We start from the raw sequence: 26,795 nt of genomic DNA, 5'->3' as shown, positions 1-26,795 counted from the left end.
AGAATTCAGAAAGTTAATCAGGACTAATTCTCTGTTTGGCTTATGGAGAATAGATCACCCCAGGGACAGAACCTTCTCTTTTTACTCTCCTCCCCATTGCACCCACTCTAGAATAGATTATTTTTTTGCGAATACTTCGATCCTCAGGATGATGGCAAAGACAGAGCTGTGTCACATTACCTGGTCCGATCATGACCCTGTGATTTTGGATCTTAAGTCTTCCCGTCCGATCTCCAGGAAATGTCACTGGCAGTTGAATGAATTTCTAATTAAGGACCCGACTATTCAGAGGACCCTGTTGAACCATCTCTCTGATTTTTTCTGTCTGAATGAGGGTTCAGTTTCTTCCCCGGCAGTGTTGTGGGAAGCTCATAAGGCTGTCATGAGGGGGTACTGCATAAAGGAAGGTTCTAGACTAAAAAGAAACGTTAGAGCGGAATATGGTAAACTGACCTCCCAGTTGGCAATTGAGAAGCATAGGTTGGTAGCCTCGCCATCAATAGAGGCCTTGAATAGAATAGTGGCGCTTAGAGATCAATTGAAAGATATAACATCACATAAGATTGAAAAACTCTTCCTCTACTCTAAACAAAAGTATTATGAAAAGGGTAACAAACCCACACTCTTCTGGCAAGGATATTAAAGGTAAGGCCCTAAATTCCCATCCTCAGGCATTGAGGGGTTCTGATGGCACAATCCACTATGACCCTGGTCTAATCTCGGATTTGTTCTTTAATTTCTATAGCAAATTATACAACTTACAAGACAATTTATATCTAAACAAATCTGATAGAAGGGGATTAATAGGTCAATTTCTCAGGTCTAAATCTCATAATTCTTCCCACAGAAGCTTTAGTGTCTCTTAACCAGAGTGTGAAACGGGAGGAGATCCTCGACATCCTAGCTGACCTCCCTTTGGGCAAGTCTCCCAGCCCTGATGGACTGACAAACCTGTACTACAAAATCTTTGCAGATGAGCTTTTCTTCTACATGATCAATCTCTTCAACTCTTTCTTGGAGGGCTCCCCCATGCCAGAAGCATTGGCTCATTCCTACTTGCTCCTTGTCCCAAAGGCGGGGAAGGGTCCCCTGGAATGTTCAAACTACCATCCAATAGCGCTGTTGAACTCTGATTTTAAGGTATTTACTTGCTTGTTGGCTAATAGGGTGAACCATTGGCTCCCTCAGCTTATCAACAAGGATCTCCCCTGGCAAAGGGGAGATAAGACTAGCAGGCAGATAGACTTAATTGATGTAGCTAGCAAAAATAAATTACAGTCTCTGATATTGAGTCTAGATGTGGAAAAGGCATTCAATTGCCTTAACTGGTCCTTGATGTTGGAAACCTTGAAGACCTTTGGCTTTTCGGGCCCCTTCCTAGCAGCTATAGGAATACTGTACAACGCTCCCACTGCCTCAATCAAGCTCCCCTTCCACTCATCTTCCCCATTTAAAATATTCAATGGGACTCATTAGGGTTGCCCTCTATCACCCTTATTATATGCCTTTTGCATTGAGCCACTAATGGCTATGATCAGGCAAAACCCGAACATTTCGGGGATAGAGGTTCGGGGTAAGGTGTTCAAGATCTCCCTATTTGCTGATGATGTTCTTTTGACTCTGACTAATCTCCATGTTACATTGCCTAATCTGATGGATGACCTCAAAAAATACGGTGATTTGTCGGGTTATAAGTTGAACACGTCAATTACTGAGGCCCTCCCATTGAATATTCCCCCAGATATATTGGATCACCTGAAGTTGAATATTAAATTCAGGTGGAAAGTTGAGAATATTCAATACTTAGGGGTCAAACTATCCTCCTCTTATGACCATTCCTGTGTCTGAGTTGAAGAGACTGTTAGAAAGATTGAAGCCACTCCCGTTATCATTTTTGGGTAGGAATTCCTCTCTTAAGATGTCCCTCCTCCCCAAACTACTCTATTATTTTGAGACCTTGCTGGTCAGGGTTCTTATGGGTGAGCTCAAGTCCCTCAAGACATCTATAATGAGGTTCCTTTGGAAAGATGGTCATCATCAGATCTCTAAGCGTGTCCTCGTCTCCCCAAAGTCACAGGGAGGACTATCGGTTCCAGACATAATTAAGTATTATTGGGCTGGGTATCATCTTCGTAGAATCCCTTTGTGGGCCTCCTTTTGGGCATACAATAAATGGACAGAGATAGAGAAGTTGTGGTTGGCACCAATCCATCCTAATTCTCTGTATGGTCTAAGAGGACTGTGTTGGTTCCGGGGTCCCTTTTGGGCCCGATTCAATTTACAAGGGAAATATGGCAATCATGTTTGAAGAAGTTTGGTTTAGCCTCTCAAAATTCACTATGATTTCCTTCATATTTCAACTCCTGTTGCCAAGCAGTCTTGAACATGCAATGGCCCATCCTTGGTCCTCTGCGGGTCTATTTAGATTTGCGGATGTGGTGGACGGGGACACGCTTGAGCTGCTTTTATTTGATGAAGTTAAATCTAAATTCTCCATTACTAATAAAGAATTTTACCAATTCTTACAAATCAGGTATTTTGCCTCCTCCCTCTTTGGCTCCTCGGGAGTTTCTCTGCCGACTGATTTTGAGAGGATCTGTGATAGGGGGGCGATGACTAAAGATTTGATCTCAGAAATCTATAAAATTCTCTGTTCCCCTCAGGATGGTCGTCAACCAAGGCATCCTTACATATACAGATGGGAATCCATTCATGGAGAGAAACTCTCACCCCAAAAGTGGCATATCATTTGGGAAAATGCTGCTAAATTGTCAATGTGTACCCTCTATAAAGAGAATCAGTATAAGATATTAATGTTTTGGTACCATACTCCCGATCTTCTGAATAGACTGAACCCTGCAGTTCCAAATGTGTGTTGGCATTACGGTCTAGATGTGGGTACACTGTATCATATCTTCTGAACGTGTCTGGTGATCCAGAATTTCTGGAGGGAAGTGGGTTTATTGATTTCCAACGTGCTTTATGCTGAAGTTGGACTAGATCTGACTATATATCTGCTGAATCTTACCCCTAGAGGGATGGGGAAAAGGACGGCAAAACTGTTCCTTTACGTTCTTACCACAGCAAGGTGTTTGATTGCTCTTAATTGGAGGCAGGTCTCTTCACTGTCTTTCCTCCATTTACTCTACAGAAATAATGACATTAAACGGATGGAGTATATGACCGCAGTACTCAATGCAAGGGTGGAGGGTTTTGACTCGGTTTGGGCTCCTTGGGACTATTTTTGGGAGCAAAGATCAGAATAGATTAACATTTGACCATTGCCCTTCCCTCCTTCAGATGCTTACTTTTCCCCCATCTTTTCCCTTCCCCTCCTCCCCAATGGTGTGTCTCTTGTCTTATTGTCTGTTTGTATTAAGGTTTTAATTTTGACAAACTACTTTAGTTTTTTTTTTTTTTTTATTTATGTTTTTTTAGGTTTTTCTTTCTTCTCATTTTAATAGGTTGGATGAAATATTGGCCCTCTTCCAATTGTCTTTGTCTCTGAATGCAAAAGATGTTTGTGACTGTTCTATATTTGTTATAACTGATGTTTCATGAATAAAAATTTACAGTTAAAAACAATTATGAAACTTTGAATTTCAGTAGTTTTTTTTATTTATATCACAATCTGTCATAAAAATAAAAATAGAAATGTTCCAATTTTTGTACTGGGTATTGGGACTTTTTATACTCTAACTTCTTTCAGGATACAACACTTGAACATACGTACAATCCGGCTTCGATTGACCCACCCACTTGGAACTTCCCAGTGGGTCTCCGGTTCCCATTAGGCTTCTTTGATGTTCACGGTTGCACATAGCACAACTGCGGCCAGCCTAGGGTGGAGGGGGCCCCAGCAGTGCCACCACTAGATTCAGCTGGATGCGTGTCCTCGGAGCAGAAAACTACCGGCTCCTTTCACCACAATATCTACACATGCAGATGACGACACTTCATTGTGCTGCTTAGGACGTGCAATGCAACAAGAAGAAGTAGCTGGAATAGGTGAGTAAAATAGTGTTTATAAATGCCAGAGAGGGGGACATCATACTACATTGGGACCCAAAAGGGGAACTTAATACTATATAGAGGTCAGAAAGGGGGACATTATATAAATGAAGATTAGACTACATGTGGCCAATGAGAGGATATTATGCTACATGGGGGACATTTTACTAAACGGGGTCAGAGAGGAGGACATTATATTAAATGGGGGATAGAGAGGGGGGCTTTATAATTTATGGGTCAAGAGTCCCTATCAAGACAAATTACATAAACTTACATCATATGTCATGGCCCTGACTTTGATGTGTTGTAGCACACTGATTTAATCAGCCATCATGTGCTTGTAACAACCAACTAGTTAAATTCAATCTATGACAGCAGCATTTAACACGTGCTGGCAAGGGGCACATCATTCAATGCCTGTCATTACGATACCCCTGTGAAAGCCTTCTGTGACTGGCATTCATAGTGGTTAGTGATTTTCTTTCTACATAGCAGTGCAGATGCCCTGCTATGTATAGTACAAACGATTAGACGATCATAGCTTTAAGTCCCTTAAGGGGACTATTAAATACAGTAAAACCTGAAAAAATAAAGTTTTTAAGAATATGAAAAAATTTTTAAAAATACAAAAGATTATATCACACCCTCTTTCGCCTCATTAGAAATAAAGTAATAAAAAATACAGGTTTTTGGTATTGCATTCATAAATGTCTGAGCTATCAAAATAAAAAATTAATACAATCGGTAAATGGCACTACCAGAAAAAAATTCAAATTGCCAGAATTAAGTTTTTTTGGCAACATTGCAATAAAATGCAATAAGAGGCTATCAAAATATTGAATCTACCCCAAAATTGTATCAGTAAAAATAAAATAAAATAAGTACTCACAACTCAGATCTCGAAAAATGAAAAATCTATATATCTAGATATATAAATACACTGTGTACATGTATACTTTTTTTTTTTTTTTTTACAAATTTTTACAATTTTTTTTTACCACTTAAAAAAAATCTACATATTTGGTGTCTGTGTCCTCAGGATCAATGCTTAAAAGATAAATGCTATTTCTGTATGGGTGTCACTGAGAAGGGGGGCATTGCTGTTGTTTTTGAGCATAAAGATGAACATTAATACTAAATGGGGGCACAAAGAGGGATTTTATTATTGTATAGGGCCCATAAAAGGGGACATATGCATCATTACTGTATGGGTGCCATAAGGGGATGGTGTGGACATTTTTGCTCTGAAATGGTCACAAAAGATATCACTACTGTAAAATATTTTATGTTTGGGGACATTCTTACTATACAGTACATTAGGGTCGCATTATGGTACTTTTCATCTTCATCTAATGAAATTTAGAAGTGCGGGAAAAAGGTGGGATCAGCTATAGATGCCTATGTATTTCCTTCTGTAGAGACAAGTTTTGGCTGGAAGAATTCATAGCGGTCTACGCCGAATGAAGAAGAAAAGTGAAGATGAATAACTTCAATTGGAGAGATCACTGGTAAACAACTGGACCTGTACACTTACAATATATACAGTACTATCTACAGAACTCCTGTGTACAATGTCACTGGTAATCACGGTATTACCTATACACTGTACAGTATAAACATAGTTCCAATGTGTATTGTCACTTATGATCTCCATATTTCTTGTACACTTACACTATATACTACCTACAGAGCTCCTCTGTTTATTTACACCCTGATCACTGTATTACCTATATACGTGTACTATACATTATACTGTATATACTATGTGCAGAGCTCCTGTGTATAATGTCATTGGTGAAAATTTTAGTGTTATTCTTGTGCTTTTCTTAATGATTAGTAGGTAGTATTACTCATCATATGGTGTAATATGTGGTCTGGTCATGGTGTGGCAGTATATGCCCCTTGTATGTGGTATTATTCAGACATGGACTTTTCAAAAGCTTTTGATACGGTGCCACACAAAAGGTTGATACATAAAATGAGAATAATGGGGATAGGGGAAAATATGTGTAAGTGGGTTGAGAGCTGGCTCAGGAATAGGAAACAAAGGGTGGTTATTAATGGAGCACACTCGGACTGGGTAGCGGTTAGCAGTGGGGTACCACAGGGGTCAGTATTGGGCCCTCTTCTTTTTAACATATTTATTAATGACCTTGTAGGGGGCATACAGAGCAGAATTTCAATATTTGCAGATGACACTAAACTCTGCAGGGTAATCAATACAGAGGAGGACAATTTTATATTACAGGATGATTTATGTAAACTAGAAGCTTGGGCTGATAAATGGCAAATGAGCTTTAATGGGGATAAATGTAAGGTCATGCACTTGGGTAGAAGTAATAAGATGTATAATTATGTGCTTAATTCTAAAACTCTGGGCAAAACCGTCAATGAAAAAGACCTGGGAGTATGGGTGGATGACAAACTCATACCAAACTCATACTCAAACCAGGGATTCAAGCTTCAGGAGGCTAATCTGCATATTCCAGGTGCCTTCTGGGAGAAGCGAAGCCTCCCTAAGCTAGAAGATCGTTGGGTACAGCCGGGACCAGCTGCTTCGAAAGCATCACCAAACCAGGGATTCAAGCTTCAGGAGGCTAATTTGCATATTCCAGGTGCCTTCTGGGAGAAGCGAAGTCTCCCTAAGCTAGAAGATCGTTGGGTACAGCCGGGACCAGCTGCTTCGAAAGCATCACCAAACCAGGGATTCAAGCTTCAGGAGGCTAATCTGCATATTCCAGGTGCCTTCTGGGAGAAGCGAAGTCTCCCTAAGCTAGAAGATCGTTGGGTACAGCCGGGACCAGCTGCTTCGAAAGCATCACCAAACCAGGGATTCAAGCTTCAGGAGGCTAATCTGCATATTCCAGGTGCCTTCTGGGAGAAGCGAAGTCTCCCTAAGCTAGAAGATCGTTGGGTACAGCCGGGACCAGCTGCTTCGAAAGCATCACCAAACCAGGGATTCAAGCTTCAGGAGGCTAATCTGCATATTCCAGGTGCCTTCTGGGAGAAGCGAAGTCTCCCTAAGCTAGAAGATCGTTGGGTACAGCCGGGACCAGCTGCTTCGAAAGCATCACCAAACCAGGGATTCAAGCTTCAGGAGGCTAATCTGCATATTCCAGGTGCCTTCTGGGAGAAGCGAAGTCTCCCTAAGCTAGAAGATCGTTGGGTACAGCCGGGACCAGCTGCTTCGAAAGCATCACCAAACCAGGGATTCAAGCTTCAGGAGGCTAATCTGCATATTCCAGGTGCCTTCTGGGAGAAGCGAAGTCTCCCTAAGCTAGAAGATCGTTGGGTACAGCCGGGACCAGCTGCTTCGAAAGCATCACCAAACCAGGGATTCAAGCTTCAGGAGGCTAATCTGCATATTCCAGGTGCCTTCTGGGAGAAGCGAAGTCTCCCTAAGCTAGAAGATCGTTGGGTACAGCCGGGACCAGCTGCTTCGAAAGCATCACCAAACCAGGGATTCAAGCTTCAGGAGGCTAATCTGCATATTCCAGGTGCCTTCTGGGAGAAGCGAAGTCTCCCTAAGCTAGAAGATCGTTGGGTACAGCCGGGACCAGCTGCTTCGAAAGCATCACCAAACCAGGGATTCAAGCTTCAGGAGGCTAATCTGCATATTCCAGGTGCCTTCTGGGAGAAGCGAAGTCTCCCTAAGCTAGAAGATCGTTGGGTACAGCCGGGACCAGCTGCTTCGAAAGCATCACCAAACCAGGGATTCAAGCTTCAGGAGGCTAATCTGCATATTCCAGGTGCCTTCTGGGAGAAGCGAAGTCTCCCTAAGCTAGAAGATCGTTGGGTACAGCCGGGACCAGCTGCTTCGAAAGCATCACCAAACCAGGGATTCAAGCTTCAGGAGGCTAATCTGCATATTCCAGGTGCCTTCTGGGAGAAGCGAAGTCTCCCTAAGCTAGAAGATCGTTGGGTACAGCCGGGACCAGCTGCTTCGAAAGCATCACCAAACCAGGGATTCAAGCTTCAGGAGGCTAATCTGCATATTCCAGGTGCCTTCTGGGAGAAGCGAAGTCTCCCTAAGCTAGAAGATCGTTGGGTACAGCCGGGACCAGCTGCTTCGAAAGCATCACCAAACCGCGCGCCTTACGGCGCGCGAATTTTTGCCTGTAGGACATTATTGCAAGAGAGCTTGGCTGAGTAGATTACACAAGAAGGAAAACACACAGCAAGTCAGCAGGATCTAGGAGCAACATGGCAGATGTGACAACCTACATGGTGAGCTGCAGCATGTGCTACATGTTCACAGATCGACCAGAAGAAGAATCCAATTTCACCTGTCAGAAGTGTAGACTAGTGGCCCTTTTAGAAGAAAAGGTGCGGGGTCTGGAAGAAAGAATAGCAACTTTGAAACTCATCAAAGAGAATGAAGACTTTCTAGACAGAACAGAAGCATCTCTACTGGTCACAGAAGGTGCAAAAAGTGTCAGAGAACCTCCAAAAGCAGATGAGTGGAAGCATGTGACCAAATGAAGCAAGAAGACCATGGAGAAATCACCAACCACACAACTGAAGAACCGATATCAAATCTTTGTAGAGGATGAAGATGGCACACCTAAGAATGAAGCAATACCAGCAAGCAAAAAAGAAAAGGGCACACAGCAACAAGTGACAGCAAAAAGTACAGCCAAGAAGCAACGAAGAGTGGTGGTGGTGGGAGACTCACTACTGAGAGGCACAGAAGCAGCCATCTGCAGACCGGACATAACTGCAAGAGAAGTATGCTGCCTTCCAGGTGCGATGATCAAGGATGTGACCGATAGGATACCAAAGCTCTTCAGCTCCAAGGACGTCCACCCATTTCTTCTGATACATGTTGGCACCAATGACACGGCAAGGAAGGACCTACCGACAATCTGCAAGGACTTTGAAGAGTTGGGGAAGAAAGTAAAGGAACTGGATGCACAGGTAGTTTTTTCTTCTATCCTTCCAGTAGATGGGCATGGCACCAGGAGATGGAACAGGATCCTTGATGTAAACAACTGGCTAAGACGATGGTGCAGACAACAAGGATTCGGATTCCTGGACCACGGTGTGAATTACTTGTACGATGGACTCCTCGCCAGAGACGGACTACACCTCAACAAACCTGGGAAACACACATTCGCCAGAAGACTCGCTACACTCATCAGGAGGGCGTTAAACTAGAAGAAGAGGGGACGGGAAGAAAAACATTAGACTCGAACAAAGACGACCCAGGAAAACATACTCATAAGGGAGGTAAGAACATTTCTAAAACAATCCACAGTGAGGAGATTGGAACAAAACAAAATCCTCTAAACTGCATGCTCGCAAACGCCAGAAGCCTGACAAACAAGATGGAAGAACTAGAAGCAGAAATATCTACAGGTAACTTTGACATAGTGGGAATAACCGAGACATGGTTAGATGAAAGCTATGACTGGGCAGTTAACTTACAGGGTTACAGTCTGTTTAGAAAGGATCGTAAAAATCGGAGAGGAGGAGGGGTTTGTCTCTATGTAAAGTCTTGTCTAAAGTCCACTTTAAGGGAGGATATTAGCGAAGGGAATGAGGATGTCGAGTCCATATGGGTTGAAATTCATGGAGGGAAAAATGGTAACAAAATTCTCATTGGGGTCTGTTACAAACCCCCAAATATAACAGAAAGCATGGAAAGTCTACTTCTAAAGCAGATAGATGAAGCTGCAACCCATAATGAGGTCCTGGTTATGGGGGACTTTAACTACCCGGATATTAACTGGGAAACAGAAACCTGTGAAACCCATGAAGGCAACAGGTTTCTGCTAATAACCAAGAAAAATTATCTTTCACAATTGGTGCAGAATCCAACCAGAGGAGCAGCACTTTTAGACCTAATACTATCTAATAGACCTGACAGAATAACAAATCTGCAGGTGGTTGGGCATTTAGGAAATAGCGACCACAATATTGTGCAGTTTCACCTGTCTTTCACTAGGGGGACTTGTCAGGGAGTCACAAAAACATTGAACTTTAGGAAGGCAAAGTTTGAACAGCTTAGAGATGCCCTTAATCTGGTAGACTGGGACAATATCCTCAGAAATGAGAATACAGATAATAAATGGGAAATGTTTAAGAACATCCTAAATAGGCAGTGTAAGCGGTTTATACCTTGTGGGAATAAAAGGACTAGAAATAGGAAAAACCCAATGTGGCTAAACAAAGAAGTAAGACAGGCAATTAACAGTAAAAAGAAAGCATTTGCACTACTAAAGGAGGATGGCACCATTGAAGCTCTAAAAAACTATAGGGAGAAAAATACTTTATCTAAAAAACTAATTAAAGCTGCCAAAAAGGAAACAGAGAAGCACATTGCTAAGGAGAGTAAAACTAATCCCAAACTGTTCTTCAACTATATCAATAGTAAAAGAATAAAAACTGAAAATGTAGGCCCCTTAAAAAATAGTGAGGAAAGAATGGTTGTAGATGACGAGGAAAAAGCTAACATATTAAACACCTTCTTCTCCACGGTATTCACGGTGGAAAATGAAATGCTAGGTGAAATCCCAAGAAACAATGAAAACCCTATATTAAGGGTCACCAATCTAACCCAAGAAGAGGTGCGAAACCGGCTAAATAAGATTAAAATAGATAAATCTCCGGGTCCGGATGGCATACACCCACGAGTACTAAGAGAACTAAGTAATGTAATAGATAAACCATTATTTCTTATTTTTAGGGACTCTATAGCGACAGGGTCTGTTCCGCAGGACTGGCGCATAGCAAATGTGGTGCCAATATTCAAAAAGGGCTCTAAAAGTGAACCTGGAAATTATAGGCCAGTAAGTCTAACCTCTATTGTTGGTAAAATATTTGAAGGGTTTCTGAGGGATGTTATTCTGGATTATCTCAATGAGAATAACTGTTTAACTCCATATCAGCATGGGTTTATGAGAAATCGCTCCTGTCAAACCAATCTAATCAGTTTTTATGAAGAGGTAAGCTATAGACTGGACCACGGTGAGTCATTGGACGTGGTATATCTCGATTTTTCCAAAGCGTTTGATACCGTGCCGCACAAGAGGTTGGTACGCAAAATGAGAATGCTTGGTCTGGGGGAAAATGTGTGTAAATGGGTTAGTAACTGGCTTAGTGATAGAAAGCAGAGGGTGGTTATAAATGGTATAGTCTCTAACTGGGTCGCTGTGACCAGTGGGGTACCGCAGGGGTCAGTATTGGGACCTGTTCTCTTCAACATATTCATTAATGATCTGGTAGAAGGTTTACACAGTAAAATATCGATATTTGCAGATGATACAAAACTATGTAAAGCAGTTAATACAAGAGAAGATAGTATTCTGCTACAGATGGATCTGGATAAGTTGGAAACTTGGGCTGAAAGGTGGCAGATGAGGTTTAACAATGATAAATGTAAGGTTATACACATGGGAAGAGGGAATCAATATCACCATTACACACTGAACGGGAAACCACTGGGTAAATCTAACAGGGAGAAGGACTTGGGGATCCTAGTTAATGATAAACTTACCTGGAGCAGCCAGTGCCAGGCAGCAGCTGCCAAGGCAAACAGGATCATGGGGTGCATTAAAAGAGGTCTGGATACACATGATGAGAGCATTATACTGCCTCTGTACAAATCCCTAGTTAGACCGCACATGGAGTACTGTGTCCAGTTTTGGGCACCGGTGCTCAGGAAGGATATAATGGAACTAGAGAGAGTACAAAGGAGGGCAACAAAATTAATAAAGGGGATGGGAGAACTACAATACCCAGATAGATTAGCGAAATTAGGATTATTTAGTCTAGAAAAAAGACGACTGAGGGGCGATCTAATAACCATGTATAAGTATATAAGGGGACAATACAAATATCTCGCTGAGGATCTGTTTATACCAAGGAAGGTGACGGGCACAAGGGGGCATTCTTTGCGTCTGGAGGAGAGAAGGTTTTTCCACCAACATAGAAGAGGATTCTTTACTGTTAGGGCAGTGAGAATCTGGAATTGCTTGCCTGAGGAGGTGGTGATGGCGAACTCAGTCGAGGGGTTCAAGAGAGGCCTGGATGTCTTCCTGGAGCAGAACAATATTGTATCATACAATTATTAGGTTCTGTAGAAGGACGTAGATCTGGGGATTTATTATGATGGAATATAGGCTGAACTGGATGGACAAATGTCTTTTTTCGGCCTTACTAACTATATTTAGTGGCCAGTGTCAGGCAGCTGCTACAAAGGCAAATAAAATAATGGGATGCATTAAAAGAGGCATAGATGCTCATGAGGAGAACATAATTTTACCTCTATACAAGTCACTAGTTCAACCACACTTAGAATACTGTACACAGTTCTGGTCTCCGGTGTATAAGAAAGACATAGCTGAACTGGAGCGGGTGCAGAGAAGAGCGACCAAGGTTATTAGAGGACTGGGGGGTCTTCAATACCAAGATAGGTTATTACACTTGGGGCTATTTAGTTTGGAAAAACGAAGACTAAGGGGTGATCTTATGTTAATGTATAAATATATGAGGGGACAGTACAAAGACCTTTCTGATGATCTTTTTAATCATAGACCTGAAACAGGGACAAGGGGGCATCCTCTGCGTTTGGAGGAAAAAAGGTTTAAGCATAATAACAGTCGCGGATTCTTTACTGTAAGAGCAGTGAGACTATGGAACACTCTGCCGTATGAAGTTGTAATGAGTGATTCATTACTTAAATTTAAGAGGGGACTGGATACATTTCTGGAAAAGTATAATGTTACAGGGTATATACACTAGATTCCTTGATAGGGCGTTGATCCAGGGAACTAGTCTGATTGCCGTATGTGGAGTCGGGAAGGAATTTTTTTCCCCAAGGTGGAGCTTACTCTTTGTCACATGGTTTTTTTTTGCCTTCCTCTGGATCAACATGTTAGGGCAAGTTAGGTTAGGCTATGGGTTGAACTAGATGGACTTAAAGTCTTCCTTCAACCTTAATAACTATGTAACTATGTAAAAGTGTTGGTATTATGTGATTTGGTCATGATGTGGCGGCATTTGTCTCTTGTATGTGGTATTATTGCTATATTTATTTTATGATGGATTCTGTTTTGCACGGAGATCACTTGTTCTCTTTGTTATCCATAAGAAGTTTCTTGATATCCATTAGAGATTAAAGATAAGGTAACTTAACAATTTATCCATGTTCCAAAAACTGACCCCAAGTCTTTATCCCACTATTTACATTGCTTCCAATAAGCCCGTTTCCTCTGATTTCTGTTAATTTCCATAAAATAATTTATTTAATTTTGCCAGAGTTATACAAACAAATCAGTGAGCAACTAGTCAAGGGGTGTCTTCTTCCTCTGTGCTAACCGTCCCCTTAATCATGATATTACGCTACTGTGTTTGCGTGAGTGACATGATTTCCAACAGTGGCATCATCGCTGGCTCATTACATCCTGCCTCCATGACGTTGCTTTATTGGCACACTGAGCATTCCCGGGGAAGCAGTGGTGATGTTGAATGCAAACTACCTTGCAATTTGCAGAGCCGACAGTAACAGCTGGCCATGTGCTTTTTCACCACTGCCTCACTGGCCATGTGTAGTGCACTGATAAATAGGGATGGGCGAACCCGAACTGTTCTGGACCCGTACCGAACCCAACAGTAACGACGCTTCTGCAAATCAAGCTACTCACACCCACAGGGACTTAAAACATGATCAGTGCGACGATTAGGCTATGCTATGCTGCATATTTTTGGTGCATCAAAATTAGTTTCTTACAGTTCCAGAAAAGTGGATGTATAGAAATCTTATGCCACTGTGCTTCTTTTTAACACAGTGTAAAAGTGACCTACGAAGCATTTTTCTAATCCACAACATGTCAAATTCTCTTGAACTTATGCTTGAGTTTTTTGTGCAGATTTTCCCCATAAGTTAGCATTAGGTGCAGAAATTCCGCAGGTAAAATATGCACATGCCTTTTTAATGCGTTTCCGCTGCGGAAATGCGTCTAAAATGCCTTAATCCGCACCTAAATATATCAATAAAGGTTTGTCAAAGCCAAATACCAGGAAGTATCAAAAACAAAGCAGTTTTATAGCACGACAACACAAGAGACAAAACCCCATCATCAAAATGTTATAAAAACACATATTAAAAAGCGCATACAAAAACGCAATGAAAAATCACAAATATCTTAACTTAAATAATTGGCCCAGAAATTCTGCAATATCAACAATGCACCAAAAAAGTTCATCGTGGTAGCGTAGCCTCAGTCCTGGGGTAAAAAACACCCCTTCGACTAATCGCCAACTGATTTGCATAACCCCGTCCATATTAAATAGACGATTTTATGTAAATTAATTAAATAAAAAGAAAACAAAAGAAAGGAGCTTGTTGGAAGCAGAAGAAGGAATGGGATAAAGATTTGGGGCCGCTTCATAGAACATGTGGGCGTTGTCAGGTTTACTTTAAATATTTGGAAGTTTAATTCCTCCATGACCAGTGTATAATATTACAGAGTGGTAGAAATTCTCTTAAAACGGTATTCTGGTAAAAACAAGTTGTTCCTGTATCCTCTCCATACTGCTGCGATCTGCACTGATCAATAGAATGGGGATAGTCGATAAGTGAAAACTTGCTTTCACTGTAGAACCACTTTACTGTAAACCACCATTGTACATCACTGTTATGGCGTTGGCACATTAGATGTGCAAAAGTCACTTGTTTTTTACAGTCAACACGCCACCATAACAGGGATAACATCTTAACAAATATTTGCATATAGGTGTAGTGTGGTTCCCCAGGGTCAATTCAACCCGTAAATTCTTGGTACACCAGTCTGACACTGACCACAATGGTCATACCCCGACCTAATCTTTTGTATTGGAGTGTCCAGTGAGTCTGTGCAAAGATCACTGTGAAGGGAGAGAGAGTGAGAGAAATCTATGACATTGCCTATAGTGATTGGGGGATGCTTTGCAATTAGCTGTGTATAGAGGTGTTGCCCGTCATTGCAGGCCAATCTTTGGTGATAAGGAACTTTGCTGAAAATTCTTTCTGAAAGAACTGAAGATACTTGTCTAAAGCCCCTGTCGCCAGTGTGAAAATTGCAATACTTGTTTTTTAATAAAAACAGTGATATGAAAGAAACAATCATTTTCATTTTTTTTTTCAAAAATACATGAAGCACAAAAATTTAATTAAACAGTAGGTCTTTTCTGATGATGGTTTCCCTTTAAGTTGCAATTAATTCTGGAATGAATCTGTTGGGTGTGAATATGATTAATATAGTAATTAAGCTTTTTTTATATTCAAAACACTTTTATTCATACATTGTCATGAAAAGGTGACATTTGTAAAATAAACATTTTGTGATTTCAAGTCTTCTAGGATTTCTTGATATCTTGGTGGAAGTTAATATTACAGCAAGAACCAGATTGACTCAGGAGGCATCAGGAGTTCCCCGGTTGGTTATTGAAGACTGTCAAGCGTTACTTGGGGGGATAAACATAAGGCTACTAAGAGGGTGAGGAGCAGCAGTTACATTTCCTTCCCCAGATTTTGAAATTAAATATTTCACAAACTAAGAAGCATTGTGATTTCTATGACATAGATTACTATCGGGGATCCTGGATGGGCTTCTCACCAACGTTCTTCGAAATATTTTACCAGGAGTGGTAAGTTTCCAATCTAAAAAGTGTCCTTTATGTTTATTTCTGACGACATAGCAGTTAAGAAAATAATTATTTTTTATTTCACAAAATATGCACAAGGATATCATAGGTCAATAATGAAATCAAAAGGAATTAGGCAAGATAAGTTAATGGCTTGAGTAGCATGCATGATTGGATAAATATAAAAAAAACTTGCAGTTGTGCCTCTCAAAAATATTCTCCCGCTAACACCTATTAGCCCACAGGATTTCAAAGCATATCTGTAGGCCAAATTTTGTTGACTACCTCATTGCTATATCTTTCTTCCAAGAGCAATAGCTTTTTTATTTTTACTTCTACAATAAAGAGGCTTGTTTTTTGCATAACGATTTGTCACCATTAATTTTACCAGATCATATATTAAAAAGTGGGGTGAAATAAATGCACTTAAGTCAAATATTTTTGTCAGGGCCGCGACAAGGTATTTTGTCTCTCTAAGCAGATGAAGTGAGGCAATTGTGCCCCCAAACCTTCACTTCAATGGGTCAGAAAGTAAGGTAATTTGACCCACAACAAATCTCTTCATCCCACCCAGATGGTTCAGTTAACAAGCCCTGATAACCATTTTCCCCAGAAATGTTACATTCATCACCAAAAAATACCAGTAAAAGTAGAAAAGTGACAGCTTGTATTTTAAATGTCAAATCCAAAGATAGTTATGGACACTAACATAACTTAACTATAATAGTAGCTATTTGGTTTAAATTAAAGAAGTACTATCATCAAAGTTTTTATCCTCTTAATATATTGCAGTCATCATATTATATAGCAGTGTGTTCTTACAATTTCTCATTTTGCCATTCTACCCTGATAATTCTTCTCTCTTCTCTGCTCTATGTAGAAACAGAAAGTCTATTGTCCCTGTATTTATCACTCCCCTCTCCAACTGCTGACCCAACTGTTCCGCTCTTCCTTCAGCCAGGGACTTTTGCAGTGACTGATGAGATATACAGGGAAAATTGACCTTCTGTTTTTACATAGCTCAGCTAGTCATTTTTCAATCACATGCTGTCATAGACCTATTGGAAAAAATATGAATTAGCTGGGTAGAAGGGCAACTTGAGCAACTGTAAGTACACAGTGTTATATAATATGATGATTGCAACAAAGCAGAAGAATTCCAACAAAGCATGGTCCAGCATCTGGCGGCAACGGGCGCTCACCAGTTCTACCCACTGAACCCTTAGTCCATAAATCTGTGCATCCAAAATGGGGAGTGCTGCAGGAGTCTCTGTACAACAGTTGTGCTGCCGTGCGTCTGTCAGCAATGGGGAAAGCACCTCAGGGTCCTGAACGTGGCACCCACTGCTCTGCGACAGCACTGTACTCTGACTAGCTCTGAACACTCCCTGGCTTAGGCCTCTTTCACACTTCAGTCTTTTTGTTTCTGTCAAAATGCATCGTCACGACGGATCCATCAAAAATATTGACAAACGCATGCAACGGATCCTGTTTTTTTACGGTTCCGTCTAGCGGATCCATTGAAAAACTGGATCCGTTGCATCTGTCATATCCATTTTTTTCATCCGTTTCATCTGTTTTTTTTTACGGATCCGTTTTTCATATCTCCAAATGGGAGGCTCCCAAACGTGATTGGCTACTGGAAAATAAAATAAACCTATATATTAAGTGTTTTAGCACCCCATCTGTGAGATGTTGTAGAGCAAGTGGCAGAAATGGAAGGAGTTATAGCAAATATTGTGACCATCTATGCGGATTTTACTTTTGAGGCCAATCAGTTGTCAGTGATTGTTCGGGAAAAGGAGGAAGCAAGACAGCGCATCCTTCATCTGCGGCGTCACCAACGTCTTTGGATCCATCAAAATATAACTTTGTAGAGTGCTGTTGCAGTTTCCAGAATGAGGGACAAATTTGCCGATTACTTTATGTCACCTCAAGGAAGAGTTGGATGGCAGGATGACATTGTTTGATATGTTTGTGTTTTTTTATAATGTATGTTTGGAGTACCAAACTTATTGCTGAAGTCACACTTCTGATTATATTTGTTTAAATGCTGACACAGACCCTATCTCATGCATGGCCCATGGCTGACTGCTGCTGTGCCCTTTTAAAATTTCTACTGTGGCTCAGTTACTGTATTTACATTTTTCGTTTGTCTGCCCCTAATTTTAGGAAATGTTTGGACTCCAATTTTTGTTTCCTTCATGTGTGCTGTCTGTAGATGTAGGTCTTCCATACCGGCAGGCCTGCACTTATTTTCAGTCAACTACCTGTGTTACTATCCTTAAATTTTTCTAACAGTAGTCTACTAAGCTGATATTTGTGTCACCTGAGTGTGGCAGAGCAGAAAAGCAGTTTGAGCTGTTGCATGAGGTATCAAGGATCCCAGCACAGCAGGTCAACACCGGTCCCTCAGCCACCTCTTAATTTGAATTAAATTCAAAGCTGTAAATGCTGGCCCAGACTGCCTGCTGCTGTGCTATAAAATTTCTACTGTGGTTCAAATGATGCCACTTTTCCTTGTGTCTGCCCTTGTTTTGAGCATCTTTTGGGCCCCCCTGAAAGTGTTGTCTATGCGTTTGGTTTTGCCGCCCATTGAATTCAATGGTGTTTGGTTATGTTGACAAACTGTTCAGTGAATATCGGGAATTTCGCCGATCCAAACCAAACCTTGACAGGTTCACTCATCTCTACTTTTAAGTCATAAATCAGCTTAGTACAATCTAATAAATAACTCCAATTTTATGTCAGATAAGACTTTATTTGTGCTACTTTCTCCCTAGATTTGTTTATGTTTTAGGTGTCTAGGATTTGCATACCCTAAACCAAATCAAACAAGCTCCATTATACAGGTGAATCTCAAAAAATTAGAATATCATCAAAAATGTAATTTATTTCAGATGTTCAATACAAAAAGTGAAACTCATATATTAGATAGAGTCATTACAAATAGAGTGATGTATTGCAAGTGTTTAATTCTGTTAATGTTGATGATTATGGCTTACAGCCAAAGAAAACCCAAAACTCATTATCTCAGTAAATTAGAATACTTTATAACACCAGCTTGAAAAAATGATTTTAACATCCGAAATGTTCGCCTTCTGAAATGTATGTTCGGTAAATGAACCTATATCAGCAGATGACATGGCTCACCAAACCATCACTGATTGTGGAAACTTCACACTAGACCTCAAGCAGCTTGGATTGTCTGTCTCTCCACTCTTCCTCCAGACTCTGGGACCTTGAGTTCCAAGGTCTAGTGTAAAGTATCCACAATCAATGATGGTTTCGAGAGCCATGTCATTTGCTGGTGTAGGTCCACCGTGTTTTATCAAGTCCAAAGTCAGCGCAGCCGTCTACCAGGAAATTTTAGAGCACTTCATGATTCCCTCTGCCAACAAGCTTTTTGGAGATGGAAATGTAATTCTCCAGTAGGACATGGCACCTGTCCACACTGCCAAATATGCCAATACCTAGTTTAAAAGCAACAGTATCACTTTGCTTGATTGGCCAGCAAACTTGTCTGACCTTAACCCCATAAAGAATCTATGGAGTATTGTCAAGAGGAAGATGAGAGACATCAGACCTAACAATGCAGACAAGCTGAAAGCTGCTATCAAAGCAACCTGAGCTTCCATAACACCTCAGCAGTGCCACAGACTGATCACCTCCATGCTATGCCTCATTGATGCAGTAATTGATGCAAAAGGAGCCCCAACCAAGTATTGAGCGCAATTACTGAACAAACATTTCAGTAGGCCAACATTTCGGATGTTAAAATCATTTTTTCAAGCTGGTGTTATAAAGTATGTTAATTTACTGAGATAATGATTTTTGAGTTTTCTTTGGCCGTAAGCCATAATCATCAAGATTAACAGAAATAAACACTTGGCATACATCACTCTATTTGTAATGACTCTATCTAATATATGAGTTTTACTTTTTGTATTGAAGAACTGAGATAAATTACCTTTTTGATGATATTCTAATTTTGTGAGATGCACCTGTAGTTACTGGAATAGCATCTGATGGTGTTTGCATCGATCATATGACAAATACAGCTTGCAACAGCATGTGGTTTTTGGGCAGTATTCATGTACTGATGGTTATTCTGGTGACATATTCATGTAGTTCTGGGGAGGCTTTCATCACTAGAATCATCATCAGTCCATGAATACGTCATCTGAATCATCCTGTGGTTATGAAAACGGCACCAATTACCATCATCAGTAAATGAATACAGAACCACCATCAGTACTAATCTACGAGAACAAGCTTAGTACAGCAATCAATTGCAATGTCAGATCAGCCCCATATACTGTACATTTGCTTACATTACTGCTCAACAATAGCAGGGAGATGCTGGGAGTTGCTGTTACCAGCTACCATCAGATTTCGGACCATACAGTAACCAGTGTACTGATTAGATGCAGGTAGTAATCACAAGTAAGCATTTACATTTGGGTACCTTATATGTGATATCTTCTCTGATTGCTGTTGTTGTCATTCCTTTCGTCTCCATATTTTTGTCAGAATTACGGAAAGAAGAAACTGGGAAAGAAAATGTGCAATAGGATCTTATCCGATAATAATGGGGTGTCAGGAAAATGGGAGATACACTCACCTTGTTAGGTTGCTGAATGGCAATACATAAAGGGTATATAAAACAGCTGCTGCACAGATACAGTACCAGTCAAGAAGACAACCATAAATATAGAGAGGAAGACGGAGGTATCACTCATGCGCTGCTGATAGCAGAATATCGGTGAAATTAAAACATTTATTTATTTAAATGTTTAAATAAATGTTTTAATTTCACCGATGTTTCGCTGTCAGCAGCGCATGAGTGATACCTCCATCTTCCTCTCTATGTTTTTGTCAGGATTGAGCTGACATTTTTATTGATACCAATTTGGAGTATACACTATGTTTCATTATCATTTCAATTAATTCTATTTGCATAAGGGAGATGTAGCAGCAAAAAAATATTTTTCGATTTTTATTTATTTTTTTTCCCAAATATGTATATATATATATATATATATATATATATATATATATATATATATATATATAAAATTTACTTCTGAATGGTGAAAAATAGGATGAAGAGAACCTTCAGATATTTGATCACTTACATACTGCAATACAACAGTAAGGATACAGTGTAATTGTGGTTCTCCAATGAGCCCAGCCTTTAATTGAGCTTCACCGGAGAACTAAGATGGTAGCCATTGCTCCAAACAATTGCATAACAGGAGTACAGAAGGGAGTCAATTGAGCCATTTAAATGTCTCTGTCAGTGATTGACAGCTGTATCTAAATGGTTAACAGCAGCACTCTTACAGACAGACAACGGCTATGTAATACAGTTGGCATCTGTCGCATATGAAATGGACTAAATTCCTGAGCTTGTTACATATAGCCCTCAGTATCCCGTAATAAAATGTGCTTCACAGGTTGATATGGGATTAAAAACACTATGCACCATAGAACAGAAGTACAGACAAAAGTTGGTAGAAAGTACTGTCATTTACCCAAATATCTTACTATTATTCTCTGCAGTTGTGTCCAGTTGTGAACATTGTGCTTGACTTAACCAATGGACTTCTTTTGACTGTGAACTGTAAGTTGAATGAATATATAAATGTAAAGTTGGTGGTCTCAAAAATGTATGTTTAGTGTACATATGAGCAATTAATATTATTGACATTTATGGTGTACATGCATTGAAGGGAACCTGTCATGTCAAAAAATGCTATTAACCTACAAAAATGGGGTTAATCTACAGGTTTATAGAATTTTAAAGCTGCCAGGCACCAGCACTGAGAGCCCCGCTGCCAGGAGAAAATAAATTTTAATATGGCAGCTGTATCCACTTCCTTGGCACTGACTGACAGCTGGTTCTTCATTGCATCTCCAAATTCAACACAAAATGCCACTTGTATTGTCTACTGCTGTCATAGTGCTATTAAACCCCCTGAATTGAAACCCTGATATGAGCACACATCTACAAATTAGAAGTCTCAAGCACATGTAATATATTAGGAACTAATCAATAATGAGCAAAAACCATATCAAATACCTGATCTCAAAAGTCCAAAAATTTAAGAGATCATTGTTTGCACAACAAGGAGAAGGATACAAAGATATGGCAAAGGCACTGTTCTTAGAGATCTCTAAGTGTTCTTAGAGATACAGATGGATGCAAAGTTCACAAGATCAAAATTTAAAGAAAGCTGGCTATACTCCCTGGACGTGATAGAAAGAGGAAAATGTCACAAGTTGTCACTAGACTCCTGAAGAGGCAGGTGACCAAAAACCTGTAAGTCCTTCCTTTCCCCTCTATAATTTTTGTTTTAAGAGGAAAAACAGCAAAAGACCCACAGCAAGATTTGATGGCAACCGGCACTGAAGTTTCAGTTTGCACAATAAGATGCATACTAAATGCTGAAAATCTCAATGCTCAAACAACAATACATACACCTCTACAGAAACAAAAACACAAGAAAAGTTCTGTCTAATATACTGAAAAACATAAACATAAGCCACTGAAGATTTGGTATTCTGCTCTGTTGAGAGAGGAAATAAAACTAGAACTCTTTCAGCATGTGCATTTGCAGCATGTCTGGAGGAGGAAGAAGAATAAAGAGAACACACTGCCTACAGTAAAGCATAGTGGTAGCTCAGGTATGCTCTGGGGCTGCTTTGCTTCCTCTAGAAGTGGGAACTACTAGAGTATGGAGGGAAAGATGAAATAAAAGTATCAAGAAGTCCAAGATGAAAACATCACACTTTTTGTGAGGAAGTTGAAGCTTCACCTTCCAATAGGACAATAATCAAGGCATATCTCAAAGTTTGCCAAGGCTTGGTATAAGCAAAAGTTTTCAAAGATTCTGAAGTGGCCGACCATTTCCTATCTTGAACTCCATAGATCATTTTTGATGGGATTTGAAAAAGAATATTAAAGAATTGAACCATATTGTCAATATGGAATGGGCTAAGATTCCTCATAAATGCTGAAAGAAGCTGGTGTCTGGTTGTGCAACATGTTTGCATCAGGCTACAACAGTAGTCACTGTCACTGCAGTAGTAATTAAAAGTTGCATTTTATGTTGAATTTGGAAAAACAATTGCAATAATAGTCATGTTGAACTCTTGAGTTCTAATTTGATTGATTTATTGCAGAAAGTTTGTAAATGTTTACTTTGTGCAAAGTTCGTGAACCGTATGTTCCATTTTGATAAATTTGGCACTATAAACTTCAACGTATACCAAAACACAAAGAAAAGTGACTTAAAAATTAGTGCAAATAATAGTTTTAATTTTTTCATTTCTAATCTGCGTTGTTGTAATATTAGATTGCCAAAATTACATAATAATTTATTATAAACCTAACTGAATGTTACAAGAAATTTGTCTCCAAAGGAGTGCACATTTTTTTCCTGCATGACATTGGCCAATCATAAGTAAGAGGCATCATGCAGGGGGAAAAAGAACACACCCACAGAGGGCAGTATGACATGCTTTTTCCTGTGTGATATAATGAAAGACAATCCTGCTCTCAGCCCTTACACCTGTGGTTACTGTGTAGAGTACAGCAGAACTGATTGCAAACACCTTCACCTTTCATCTCATGGCAGTCAGTGTGTGGAGAGGGGGGACAGAACAGAGCTGACAACACTGAGAGAAGAGAGCTGCAATAGGTATTTGAAATCACACTCCGTTCAGTTCTACTCCCCTTCGCCACACACTGAGTGACCTTATATTGAATCTGGAGGGTTAATAATCACACTAAACTCTGCTCTGCTTTTCACAAAAGCTGCAGGAATTAGGAATGAGAGCTAAGCTGTCTATCATTATTTGTCTCACAGGAGTTATGTTCTTCTGACCTGAAGGTGTGTTCTTCTTTCCTTTGCATGACGTCTCCTGTTTATGATTGGTCAATGCCATGCAATGGACAAAATACATGCCCTCTCAGAGAAGAATTTCTTATAAAACCCCCTTGGACTTATCATATATTATATTAAACTTTCCAATCTAATATGGAGAGGACAAATGCTTTATTTAGCTCTGTAGACACTATTTTATGGTGTAGCCAGTTCAACACGCTAAAACTGTTGAAAAGTCCTTTTTAACATACATTTTTTTAAAAATGTACTTTCTTAACATCTTTACTGTTGGTTTTGCTGTGTTCCGACGCTGCGGAATTTTCTTGCCTAACTATAGCTGATGGGGTGACATTCGGCATTGTGACGTATGACAGTACTTTATGCTCCACTTTAGCCAATAATATCCCAAATTCTAAGCTTCTGCATTGTGCACAGGATATTAAAATATTAGTTTGTTTGACCACTTTGGGGTATATTGTGAAATCCTGCTATTATTGCAAATTTTACTCTTGAAAAATTGACATTTTGCCAACATTTTGCAGCAATCATGGATTGTGCCACAATTTTGTGGTCACACCTGGTAATATTGTAAATTGCAGAAAATAAATGTATAAGAAATATGAATGTAACACTTTGTATAATGTTATGAAACTGTATAATTACAAAAGTGAAAAATGCTATAGCATTTATTATCACCTTTAGAGAGCAGTGTCTGCATTCAAGATCCAGTATAATTATCTGCATAATATTACAGTTAAGGTATGAGGCATGCCTTAATTTGCTGTAGCCGGTCCCCAATAACTGATTAATGACTTTCTCCGTGACAAGATATTAATCCTCCAAGTTGTGATTCTCTGATCACTTAACAGCAGTTTATACTAAGTATTCGTGCCACTTTAGTGGGATGGGATGCATAACCTGCCACCCAGGGGTACATACCTGCCTTTGTCTCATGACAGCTCATATATATTTTTATGTCAGAGATGAGAGGAGTGACATATTTTAGGAGCAACATCAAGTAAGTACTAATGGTGTGTATAGTCAAGATCAAGACCTCCATATATTTGCAAAATGGGGGTCTCCCCATTAAAACCACAATGGAGAAATCTGCATGATTACCTGATCTCTCCATGAGCATTAACAAAGTAGAAAGGGTTTTCTATTCTCCCAGGTGGAAGTCTTAGAAGTACAACCGGCAACGATCAAATATTTATAGCGCATACCTTTGATTGTCCTAAGCGGTAATACCTCTGCAAATATTTATTGTGGCCATTGGTCTTGATTCGGTCTGACTGCTTAACTATTCAGCAAGAAAAGGTTGTGAATCCCTGCTATAGTGGGAAAGGTTCTTTATTACAGGAATTGATCACTAATGTCATTACCAGCCCCATTTACTGCCATATGTCACTATTGTTGGAACATAAATTGTCCTCTGATATTTTAACCACTAGAGCTGAGAATTCCTTCAACTTAAAGAGGTTATGTCACTATCTGAAATTAACTTTGGACTATGTTTTATTTTTATTTTTGGACAGCATTGGTCCCCCTTGGATTAATTGGCAGTATTCAGTATACAGTATCAAGTCTTCCAATAGTGACTGGGCAGTTCATTGAATTGGATTTAAATGTAAGTTAAGGCACAGGTATTATACCAATGTTATATCCACATTGTCGGTTTAGAAACTCTGTGACTAAGCTTAGGATATCTCCAAGGTGGGCATGGCTTACAAATCTGCATTTCCAGTTTAGAAACCATTGATGGAAGAAAAAAAACAATGATGTGACAAAACTGTGAGCTATGCCTACATTTCTACTTCAGTCTAAAGTTATACACGTTTGTATATATTAGAACTGCCTATAATTTACTGGGGAATTTTTAAAAGAAACACATAGAATTGATTGCCTTTGGTGTAGCCTATGTTACTTTTTGTCCCCTTCCTCCCAGAAGAGGCTACTTGCATATGCCGGACCCCTAAAACACTAATTATTTAATAATTATTTACTATCCCAATTACCTAATTATCGACCTTTAGAACACTCACTGATCCCGAAAACAGGGCTCTGCAAAACCTCATGTAAATGAATCAAGCAAACCTCCTCTCCCACCATTATCTATAGGACTTCTGGCCTCAGCAATCAGTAAGAACTCCCTTATCTCATAAATTGGGGATAACTAACAAACTTAGTACAAACCTTTAAATTTTTCAACAAATATCTAAAATGACAGTAATTATTTAACATGGTGGATGTGTTAATGTGTTAATTTTATTTGAATAAGATCTGTCACCAGATTTCAAACTGCAAATTGCATACGTTATTAGACTTGACGAATGTACTTACTTTGAAAATAATACCAGAATGGCTGTATAATACTGATATTTGTATTAGCATTTTTACAGTATACAGGTATTCTGATATGTACATTCAAAGCGAGTACACCAACCTCATCAGGTCTATGATATCTATTTAATAATATAAGTATTTTTTATTGTGAAATCTGTTGTCAGGTGATGTTTAAAGAGGTTGTCCACTACTTTTACGTTGATGGTTTATCCTCAGGATAGTTCATCAATGTCTGATCTGCCGTGGTCCAACACCCAGCAGCCCCGCCGGTCAGATGTGGGCAGCAGCAGACACTAGATGGAAGTACTTACCTGCGGAGCTGGCCATCTACTTGTAGTGGCCTGGGCTTGTTACTCACATCCACCTTCTATTGATTTGAATATGAGCCAGATGTGCAGTACAAAGACCCAGCCACCACAAAGATGACCAGCTCTGCAAGTAAGTACTTCCAGCTGATGGCGGGGGTGTTGAGTGTGGACCCCTGCTAATCAGACATTGATGACCTATCGGATAGGTCATCAATTTAAAAGTGGTGGACTACCTCATTAATCTTCAAAAAGTGGACTATAGTGATGTTCTTATAATGCATCTTTACTTTGCCACAGACAGTGGTAAGTCAGCTGGGTGGTGGCCTTATTGATTATCCTCTTGGCCACAATCAGCAAATATATATGCCGCCAATGAAGGAAGCATCTGAATCCCAACTCGGTCTCTCTACCAATTTCCTTGGATCTGTTTTAACTGCACTGCAAAAGGAGGGCCTGATGGACATTGAAATATCAAATGGAGATGTAAGTGCATTTCGAATTTGCAATGATAAAGTAGAGCTTTAGTTTTATTGTAATTACTATTAAAGAGTATTAAAAGTATGTAGTGTTGTATGACTGCACATCACTGCTCTGCATTTCAGGCACCATCAGC

At 39.8% G+C, this 26,795-nt stretch overlaps 1 protein-coding gene across 2 annotated transcripts in view; it reads left to right on the top strand.

Annotated features, from left to right (window-relative positions):
- The window catches only part of LOC138665089 (BPI fold-containing family B member 4-like), a 171,776-nt gene that overhangs the window by 98,363 nt on the left and 46,618 nt on the right, over positions 1 to 26,795 (top strand). For both annotated transcript variants that reach the window (XM_069752262.1, XM_069752263.1), the window contains exons 5-9: positions 15,348 to 15,491; positions 15,579 to 15,642; positions 21,205 to 21,265; positions 25,067 to 25,158; positions 26,480 to 26,665. In XM_069752262.1, the coding sequence (XP_069608363.1) occupies positions 15,348 to 15,491; positions 15,579 to 15,642; positions 21,205 to 21,265; positions 25,067 to 25,158; positions 26,480 to 26,665 (547 nt within the window). The remainder of the gene's footprint in view (positions 1 to 15,347; positions 15,492 to 15,578; positions 15,643 to 21,204; positions 21,266 to 25,066; positions 25,159 to 26,479; positions 26,666 to 26,795) is intronic.

This window comes from Ranitomeya imitator, chromosome 2 (assembly GCF_032444005.1).
Source record: "Ranitomeya imitator isolate aRanImi1 chromosome 2, aRanImi1.pri, whole genome shotgun sequence".
Classification (NCBI taxonomy): domain Eukaryota; kingdom Metazoa; phylum Chordata; class Amphibia; order Anura; family Dendrobatidae; genus Ranitomeya; species Ranitomeya imitator.
The sequence above is the reverse complement of the archived record's forward strand: the minus strand, read 5'-3'. Positions and strand labels throughout refer to the sequence as shown.